Source organism: Pituophis catenifer, unplaced genomic scaffold, assembly GCF_029215685.1.
Source record: "Pituophis catenifer annectens isolate HBS135680 unplaced genomic scaffold, rPitCat1.0.hap2 SCAF_1, whole genome shotgun sequence".
NCBI classification, from domain to species: Eukaryota; Metazoa; Chordata; class Lepidosauria; order Squamata; family Colubridae; genus Pituophis; species Pituophis catenifer.
In genome coordinates this window covers 314,414,883-314,425,511 of record NW_027256881.1, presented here as the reverse complement: position 1 = coordinate 314,425,511, position 10,629 = coordinate 314,414,883, and the positions used below count along the sequence as shown (strand labels likewise).

The 10,629-nt window shown below is 38.7% G+C and overlaps 1 protein-coding gene across 1 annotated transcript; it reads right to left on the bottom strand.

The window, feature by feature from the left end:
• Nucleotides 1-7,945: 7,945 nt before the first annotated feature.
• LOC139311705 (zinc finger BED domain-containing protein 5-like) lies at nt 7,946-9,607 on the bottom strand. The gene has a single exon (XM_070936193.1). It carries the CDS (start codon nt 9,605-9,607, stop codon nt 7,946-7,948), a length of 1,662 nt encoding a protein of 553 aa, XP_070792294.1.
• Between the last annotated feature and the right edge of the window lie 1,022 nt (nt 9,608-10,629).

Genomic DNA, 10,629 nt, shown 5'->3' with positions numbered 1-10,629 from the left:
TTGTGTTTGTCTGAAGGATTTGTTGTCCTCATTTTTTAGTCAAAATGGAACCCCAGAGTTGCTTACAAAAATCAGTATACAACAGTACCTGTCCTCAAGTTTACAATCTGGGGTATCTGTAGGGAATGGTTAAAAAGTCAAGTTGGATGATGTGATTAACCTCTCCCTGTTTTGTTTTGTTTTTGAACGTGGAGGGCTTTTTAAAATCTATGATGCACATAAAAAAAAAAACAAGTGGAACTTATACCATGCGTCTGCCTTATTAACTAGTTTGACCATAATCTATCAACTTCCTTGCTTTTATGTCTCTGGAGATTCTCAATCATCCACGTCATGGTTGCCCCCAAAGGTGCTTTTTTCAAGAGGCAACCGGACTTTCTCTTTTTTTCTTTGACAATGTGTTCTGCCCCAGCTCCGGATTCCCGAGGATATTGACACACACCAACGGTCCTTATCAAATTTATTAAGTAGCAAGAATAAACCAAAGTCCGGCAAAGGTTGGCAACCAGCCCAGAAAACAAGATACGATAAGACTTTTCCCAAAATGCTCTGATGATAATTACAAATTGTTTCCAGCAAGAAACTTACTAACGGCGTGTGACTTAAATAGGCTAAGGGAGTGGCCAATTATCCTCAAGCCTTACTCTCAAGGAGACCTCCTCCTCCTGAGTAGTCACTCCTGCCTTTTGGCAGACCTGTGTGCTCGAGCATTGAGACGAGTCTCCTCCACTTCGCTCTCTTCACTTGAAGAAGCCTCTGGAGGTTCTGAAGGCCCAGGCTGAGCCTCTGCCTCTGGCACCACATCCTCTTCAGCCTCCTCACTGTCCGATGCAAGCACCGGCTGCACCGGCTGCTGGCACGACACCATACCGGCCTCCTCGTCATCGGGATCAGCCATGATCCATGCAGGCCACTGGGGGGACACAACACAATGTTTTGCTTCTCATCCAAGAAGCTTCTTCAGAGCTGAAGAAGTTTCTTGGATAAGAAGCAAAACATCTTCAAAGAAAAAAAGAGAAAGTCCAGTTGCCTCTTGAAAAAAACATCTTTGGGACTTCCTTGCCAAGGGTGAAATCCAGCAGGTTCTGACAGGTTCTGGAGAACCAGTAGGGAAACTTTTGAGCAGTTCAGAGAACCGGTAGCAGAAATTTTGAGTGGTTCGGACAACTGGCAAATACCACCTCTGGCTGGCCCCAAAGTGGAGAGGGAATGGGGATTTTGCAGTATCCATCCCCTGGAGTGGGATGGGAATGAAGATTTTGCAGTATCCTTCCCCTGCCATGCCCACCAAGCCACACCATACCCACCAAGCCATGCCCACAGAACCAGTAGTAAAAAAATTTGGATTTCACCACTGTTCCTTGCTTTCGTAGGTTTTATGTGTGTTTTTCTTTTAGCCAAGTTTTTCCTACGTAACCAAGATTTTTCTACAGCCCTAGCTCAGTGGAGTCACATCCACTCGATTCTGGGCTTTTTTCTTCTGGCAGCCAGCAGGCCCTATGCTGCCCTATGCTCTCTCACTAAGTCTCTCAGTAAGTCTCTCAGTAAGTCTCTCAATATATATATATATATATATATATATATATATATATATATATATATATATATATATATATATATATATGTGTGTGTGTGTGTGTGTGTGTGTGTGTGTGTGTGTGTGTGTGTGTGTGTGTGTGTGTGTGTAGGTCTTTGGTTATTCGGGTTTTCTCCTGCGTAAAATTGGAGGTTTCTTGGCAACGTTTCGACGAAGTCTCATTCATCATCTTCAGGCTGGTGTCTTCGGCTTCGTGCTTCTAGGAGCAATTGCAAGAAGCACGAAGCCGAAGACACCAGCCTGAAGATGACGAATGAGACTTCGTCGAAACGTTGCCAAGAAACCTCCAATTTTACGCGGGAGAAAACCCGAATAACCAAAGACCTACATACAAACACCCACAAAAACCTCAAAAATATCTATCTATCTATCTATCTATCTATCTATCTATCTATCTATCTATCGATCTATCTACCTATCTACCTATCTATCTATCTATTAACCTATGCAGGTTTAATGCAAACCCGTATTTTTAATACATTAACTGTGATTTTCTCTTTTTTGGGGGGGGGGGTGTCTGATGAGTAAGGGTAAATTTTAAAAAGGGAAGTTGAACAAGATTTCACAAGTATGGGCTAATTATTGCAGGGAAGATCACAAGCCATCTTTATTAGTAAATGAAAAATGATGTAAAAGATCAATAACTGATCACAGGCTATAAAAATGCTCAATTCATCCTCATGCTCAATAATTAAATGGAGAGCACATAATATAGCCATAGGTAGAACTAAGGCTGGTCAATGTCTGTCAGGACACTATCAGCATGGAAGAAAATAGCATACCAATGGAGTGCCAAATAAATAAGCAATATTATGGAACCATCCTGCTTTTTTCTTTTGCGCCCTTAATTTATTTTCACAAGCAAACAACACCAAGGCTCCCAAATTTGGATTGCAAAAATCTGGGCCACTACCAGATGGCACAAAGAAATAGAAAAACTCTTTTCCTGCCATCTAGTGCAGCGGCCCCCAACCTTTTGGGTACCAGGGACCGATTCCATGGAGAGAGGTTTTTCCATGGACCGGAGCGGGCATGGTTTGGCATGCTGCCTGCATCCCACGGATGGGACTTCACTTGTTTGTGCTGTGTGGTTTGTGGCATGCTAGGGACCAGTGCTAGTCCACGGACTGGGGATTGGGGACCCCTGATCTAGTGCTCTTCTGAGGTTTTGCAAGAAAGACCTGATTCCTTTAACAAAACTATTTTGCTGGTTAGGTTTTAGCACAGGAAAATAATAGTTCAGCAGACAATACATCCCACCAGTCACCAGAAGGGGTTTAAACGATTTGCCGCTAAGCCAAGAACAGATGCAAGCTTTCCCTCTTTGTCTGCTGTTTAATACCTCCATAACTGACTGCCTTGGATACAATTTCCAACCTGCCTTCACTTCTTAAATGGAGCTTTAAAATTCTCCATTCCCTTGTTATATTCTGTACACAAAAGAAGATTGGTAATGCTTCCAATGCCTTTAGAAAAGAATGGAAATACATTGCTAGAGAAGTAATTCAGCTTTTTGTCCTAAACAGGGGTGAAGCAGGCTCTGATTTCTTTCAGGACAAAGTCCATAATATCAGGTTGAAAATAATTCTGTTAACTTTAGATGCTTTTATTAATAGGAGAATTAATTGGAGATTAATAGCCCCCGTAATTTTCATCTCAAAGAAATAAAAGAGAGATGTACAGTATTTTTCCTGTCTTGCTTTATGCAGGATGAACAAAATTTTTGAACCAGAAGGACACACTTAAAATTATTTTTATTTTCAGCTTCCAAAGGCAAAGTTGGCCAACAAGATGGCAGCTGTGACTGCATGATTGAAGCCTGGCCCTTTTTTTAAATTTAGGTTATAAATACAACATCCAGAACCTAAAATCAAAGTAGGGTTTTAATTGCACAATCACAGTGCCATCATCTCTCCTTCCCCCAAAACACACATGCCCATGAAAAGATAGTATGATAGTAATGTCAGTATCCAGTCTGATCTGAAGTTTTTGGGTCGCCCCGCTTTTTTTTAAAAAAAAGGGAATAGGTATGTCTCGCCTTTGGATAGACAATACACTATTTCCTGTGCTTCAAGTTTAAACAATTATGGTGATTTTGGTATTTAGCAGGGCCACTGCTAAGCTGCAGAAGTTAGACCTTGAGACACAAGGACACAAGTTCTCATTTTAATTCCATCTCTATACTGCACTAATGAAATCTATTAAAGGAGACAAGACTATATCTGTTGGCCTAAGACTTCACTGTCCATTGGTTCTCTCTGCAATCTCCGTGAGAACAGATGAGGATTAGTGATACATATCTGTATTTGCCTAATATGCAAACTAGCAAACCATCTCTTAATTGAATATATGTTCCCAGCCTGTGCTTATGACAGATTGTATCATGTTGAAAAATTTGGGAATCACTGAATAGACATGTCAACTGCAGGGAACTTCTAGGCATATTGAAAGCTATGCATGATCAGACACAGTGGTGAAACCTGAAGCTGAATGTAGGTGCACTTATTCAAGGCCACTCAATTTTTAGTATATATTTTGCTTACATTCTGTTTTTCCTGTTACATGTTTTTTCTTGTTTTTCTGCAAGAGTCTGACACACTTGTTTAAAAGCATAACGTGCATTTACTTTTGATTAGCAGTTTTATACTATTTATTATTGGATTTTCTATTCATTTCATAAAGCAGCTTACAACAGTGAAGACAATGCAAAATGTAACAAAACAATATTCATACGATTAAGTACTTACAAATAGAGATGAAGTACTCTATCCCCAGTTCTCTTGTAAATGAGGTTGTAACAAGACCAGTCCAATATGCAAGAAAGTTTTGAAATCTTTAGTAGTTAGCAGATAGCAATAGCAATCTCAATAGCACTTGGATTTATATATTGCTTCATAGGGCTTTACAGCCCTCTCTAAATGGTTTCCAAAGTCAGCATAGTGCCCTCAACAATCTGGGACATCATTTTACCAACCTTGGAAGGATGGAAGGCTCAGTCAACCTTGAACTGGTCATGATCGAACTCCTGGCAGCGAGCAAAGTCAGCCTGCAATACTGCATTCTAACCACTGTGCCACCATGGTTAGCAGATATATATTTCTTGATAATTCTTTCTCTTCTCTGAATGGAAAAGCAGCAATGTTGCCTGGATACACCCAACATACTTTTCATAAACAACAGGAAGAAATGTTGCTTCTGCTTTCCTTTGGAGAGAAACAGCATAGCTTAGCTGAAAACATACCAAAAGAGAGAGAAATTCCTTTATGGCTATTCCAATGTAATTATGGGGGGAGGGGAATAATTCCTTTTGCTTTTTAAATTAATCATAGAAATCCGTAGAAAGTGTTACAAATTTATTTACATATACATGTAAGGATACATATTCAATGGTATCAAAAGCCACTGAGAGGTCAAGAAGAGCATGGATAGTTGCAGTATATCCATTTTGCTCCTGCCAGAAGTCATCTACAAGCATTAACCATGTTGTCTCAGTCTTGTAACCCAGCCTGAACCCTGACTGAAATGAGCACCAATAATCTGTTTTGTTCAGGATCCTCTGACAATTAAAGACAATGTGCAATGACTTCTTCTTTCTGATGTTCTATAAACACATCTCCTCAAAATATGACACTTTATGGAATATCCATATCTGATCATTCTAGCTCCTTGAATCTTGCTCTGTTAAGGGCTATAACCAACCAAGTTGTTAAATTTTTGGAAAAGGTGGCAAAGCTAAAAGGTTGGTTTTTGTGAGATAGGTGGTTATACAAATTTGATAAACAAACAAACAAATAAAAATAAATAACCCAGTACCGTCCCCACATTCAACTGATCATACAACATCTAGAGATCTGTTACTGAGTGACATAAAAGTACAATCAATAAATACAGGAAAATATAATATGCAGTGGAAAACTCAATTATTTTTCCCGTGGGTGAAGCTATGGAAATGTAGACGTTTCTGTTGTATCTCATCCCCTTATTTATCCTTCTCTGTTCCTCCAACTCATGTACCAAAATAAAGGGATTTATTGTCAGTGGAAAATGGGCATCAGGCGAGTCACTGAGCCAGTTCTACATTTGATACACCTGTCAGATGGTACAGATAGCAGCAGGAGGATAATACTGTATATCCATTAGGTAAATTAACTGCGTTAGAATGATGTGCTCTTTCTCCCAGCACATGGATGAGAGAGGGAGACATGAATTGGCTTCCCTTCTGCATTTTCTCTGGCAAGAGCTAGGGAAAATCATATGGCTTTCTTTCCAGAAACTAACCTCCAATTCCTAAGTCCTTCTTTCCACAAGCATTTCTTTGTTTCAGTAGTGATAACTGCAAGCAATAATATACGTAAAAACAGGATGGAGTCAATGCATAGACAGAGCTAGCCGATCTCCTTTTCCCCTTTCTTCTGAAATAAGATGTGGGTTTTAAAAAACTTTCTTTTTTATCTGTGTTAAGCTATTAACTCACAGGGCTGAAGACATTGGTTTTCGTACAATTCTCTTCTCAAAATAATGGGATATTATACCAGCTGGGGCAAGGTGACAGGAGGATTGATTGGTGATCCGAAGAAGGCATACAGTTTCTGGATTAGAAGTTTTGTATCTTTGCTCTGTAAGGAGGGTTTTCTGATCCAAGTTGCAATCAAATATTATCCAGTGGGAAATGAAAGGCATTGAAATTCCAATCAATAGATAGCAGAACATGGACCAGAGAGTAGACAGTTTATCTGTTCACAAGTCTTCCATATATTGAAGAAATACATTCCTATGAAAATAATGGGCACTGTCTCTAACTTGCACTTACCTGTGTAAATCAATACGTAAAAATGCATTTTCTCCTGTTAGACATTGTAAGTTAAGTGGTTAGAGGAGTGTGGTAGCTGAGGAGGTTAGAACGCTGGACTGGCGATCAGTAGCCTTGCATTTGAGATCCATTGCTGTCACTGGGCAGTGTGAGCTCCTGTTACATGCTCCAGCTTCTGCCAACCCAGCAGTTCAAAAGTGGTCATTGCAAGTAGATAAATGGATAACACTTTTGTGGATAACACAGGGATGTGAAAGGAGCCCCCAACTGGGTATCCCTGGGCAATGGTCATGTCACCAGCCAAATCCTTTCACCATGGAAGCACTTCAGTGTTTCTGACTCAGAACTATTAGTATACCTACAGTAGATGGTTGTTATAGAATCAAATGAAGGAAAGTTTTCACAGTGTGTTAAACCATGGTTTCCTAACCTTGGCTTGTTGAATAAACACAATTATCTGGCTTCACAGACTGTAAACCTGTGTTTCTCAACCTCAGTAACTTTCAGATGTGTGGACTTCAATTATCAGCGTTCTCCTGCAGGATATTGAAGTCCACACATCTTAAAGTTCCTGACATTGAGAAACACTGCTGTAAACAATAGATTGCAAGCCACAGATACAATCTATTTATGGTTTGCAATCTACAGATAGATTGCAAGCCACAGTGCAATTCACAGCACAAAAAAGGTAACCCCAGAATAATGTAGTTGTAAATTAAGATTTTTAAACAGGGACATCAGCAGGGATAGATTAATAAGAAGATAAAGATTGTGGCCCCAACTATTTGATCAAAGTCCTGTTTCTTTTTACATGCATAACACACATAAAAAAGAAGCAGGACTTCAATTGCATGGTAGTAACAGCCATCTTTATTTTTGTGACCCACTGCCAGAGAAGCCCCAGTTTTTAGGGCTCTGCAGGAACCACCCATTCCTCCTCAATGTTAGAATTTTGCTCCGAAAACAAATTAATCATCCCAATTAATCTGAATTCTGGAATACTATACAGGAAACTCAGATTTTCACTCTTATCTAGCATGAAAAGGGCTACAGTATTAAATGCCCATAACATTTTTCTTAGACTCTAATGATATTTGCAGGAAATTAAAAACATTGTAAGTGCACCTTATGATTGCTACATCGCATAGAATTTGAGCTTTTCTTTAAAGCGACCACAACTTTTTGTTTAGAGACAGATTTAATTAAGCTTTGCTATGAAATTAGGAGATAGGCTGAAGGATTGGGGGGGGGCAAAACGAATGGATCAATTATTTTCTTTGTGAATGAATTGGAATTGGAAATTGAACAACATGGTGGAAAGCAGAGATTAATTCATTCAACTTGCAAAATTAAAATCATCTATAGCAGTGTTTCCCAAACTTTTGACATATGTGTACCCCTTCTATAATTTTCGTAACGCTGAGTACCCCTCATAAAAAACATATGCTTTAATAAAAATCAAAATATATTTATTTTTTCTTTTTTTGGTACATACACAAAATAAACGAAAGTTATATTATAAAGAACATTTATTTGATTCAATGACAAGGATGAAATTGTTTATGTTGAGATGACAGATCATCATAATTTGGTTCCCTGGTTGTTAATTTTAATCTGAGATGCGGTTCCACGTCCAATAGCCTGTTCCTTTTTTTCGACTTAATGTCTACAAATGCAGAAAAAGCAACTTCGCATAAATATGAAGTTGGAAAAGGCAAGATGTATTTCAGGACTTTTTCTGTTAAAACCAGATACACATGTTGCATTTGTAACCAGAATGATGTTAAAGTACACTCCTTATGTTTATTTCTCAAGAATCCGTCCGAAGCTAACTCCAACAATTGCTCTTCTTCCGCATGCGACAAACCTTCTGGCATGGATGTTGTGTTAATGTTGAACGGATATCTTATCCATTCAATATTTTTGTTTAAATCAGGGAAATAGTTTTTCAAGCCAACTTGCAAACTCTCCAAATGCTGTATTATGCATTTCAGAATATCAGCCTCAATTTTAGTAGCCGAACTTGTTATAAACTCATGAAGAGAGGGAAACGAGTCTACTTCTCCATTACCAACTCTCTTTTGCCATAAATTTAGTTTTGCGATGGTAGCGTTCACTTTATCTTGAACGTGAAACAACGAAATTTCTTTGCCTTGTAACGATAAGTTGAGGCAATTTAAAACAGAGAATATATCTGCTAAGTATGCTAGTTTACAAAGCCATTTCCAGTCATGTAAACAATTTCTCAACTCAAATCTATCATTAAGAAAGCATTGAAGTTCATGTCTAAGTTCGAACAATCGGTTTAGAATTTTTCCCCGAGATAGCCAACGAACATCGGTATGAAAAAGCAGCTGGGTATGACTACTTCCCATTTCTTCACATATTTGCGAAAAAAGTCGTGCATTCAAAGGACGGCTTTTAATGTAGTTAATGATTTTCACGCTTTCATCCAGAACTTTCTGTAGATCAGCGGGCATCTTATGTGTTGCCAAAGCCTCTCTGTGTATGCAACAATGTGTGGATATGACATTTGGAGCAACATTTTGAATTCTTGCAACGAGTCCTTTATTAATTCCGACCATACTTTTTGCTCCATCTGTGCTTATTCCAACACATCTATTCCAATCAATTTTGTTCTCTTGCATAAATGTATTCATAACATTAAAGATATCTTCTCCTGTTGTGTGACCTAATAAAGGCTGGCAAAATAAAAAGTCGTCATGAATTTCTTGATTTTTTTTGTATCTAACAAATGCCATAAGATTTGCAAAATTCGCAATGTCGGTGGACTCATCGACTTGCAATGCATAATAACGACTTTGAGAAATATCAGATAATAACATCTGTTTTACATTATTAGACATATCAATGATTCGTCGATGAACTGTATTATTTGAGAGAGGAACGCAGTCAAAAGTTTGTTTCGCTCTATCTCCTATCATTTCTTCTGCCATTATCTTGGCTGCAGGCTTGATTAAAATTTCGCCAATGGTTTCCGCTGCACTACATTTGGCAATTAAAAGCAACACGCGATACGAAGCTTCTAGTATTTTTTGATTGTCACCTCCCGTCAAACCCTGCATTACTTTTCGAGACTGATTTAAACCCTTAAGTTTATTTTCAAAAAAATCTATGGGTTTATCTTTGTACTGATTATGGTTTGTCTCAAAATGGCGCTTTAAGTTGGATGGTTTCATGCTTTCATTTGTTAGATTTTTCAAAACAAATGACGTAAAGTGGAATAGGCTCATTTTCATCTCCAGTCCATGAGAATCTAAATTTAAGATATTCTTTGTCGTACTTGCGAGTTTTCCTTGCTTTTTTCTTAACAGGATCCATAATCTCTGTTAGGGATAAAAAAAAAGCGATCCATAATCTCTGTTAGGGATAAAAATTGTATTTTATAAAAATAATCAAAATCAGTGGAACTTACTAAAGCACGATAACAGGCGCCCGGAACTAACTATTAAAGAAGTAAGTTGTCTCTGTAACGAAGTGCAATATATTCATGCCGTGTCACGCCTCACAAGACTGTCTAACCGTTAGATAACACTGCAATTCTCTGGCGTATAAACAGCTCCGCGGCTCAACGTCAACTGTTAATGTTCCTGCAGTTTAAAAATGGCCGAACCTGAGCTGCGCAAAGGATGCACAGAAGTTCCCGCCATAATGAGTTGCGATACGATGTACGATGGCCCCAGTTCCCGTGTAAAAACTGCGATATGCGCCTATTTCTTTCCTTGTTCTGTGGGCGCAGCTAAGCACGGTGCAGTGGATATTCCCACGTGATCCCCACCAAACTCCGGTGCAACGTGTACCCCCACCAAACTCTTCCCCTACCCCTGGGGGTACGCGTACCGCACTTTGGGAAACATTGATCTATAGGTAGAAAAGAATACTTTGGAAATAGGACCACAGCAGTGCATTTTAGATGCTTTAAAATTCTATACTTGAATTTTCCTTTTCATTACTGGCAACTTCCCTTCAGTCTCTTGGTTTAGCATATTAAAATGTAGGCTGATAAAATATATATATTTTATTAGCCTATATTTTATATATTCCAAAGCCTGCTTTTTAAAATATGTGGCTTTCTAGCTGGTTCTAATATAGGTATTTACAAAGGAGCTATCTTGCCTGGCATCTGTATAATCCAATAAATCAACCAGAACTGAACAGTTGCTGCCATTTATATTTTCAAAGGGGTAACAGGCTGTGCAAC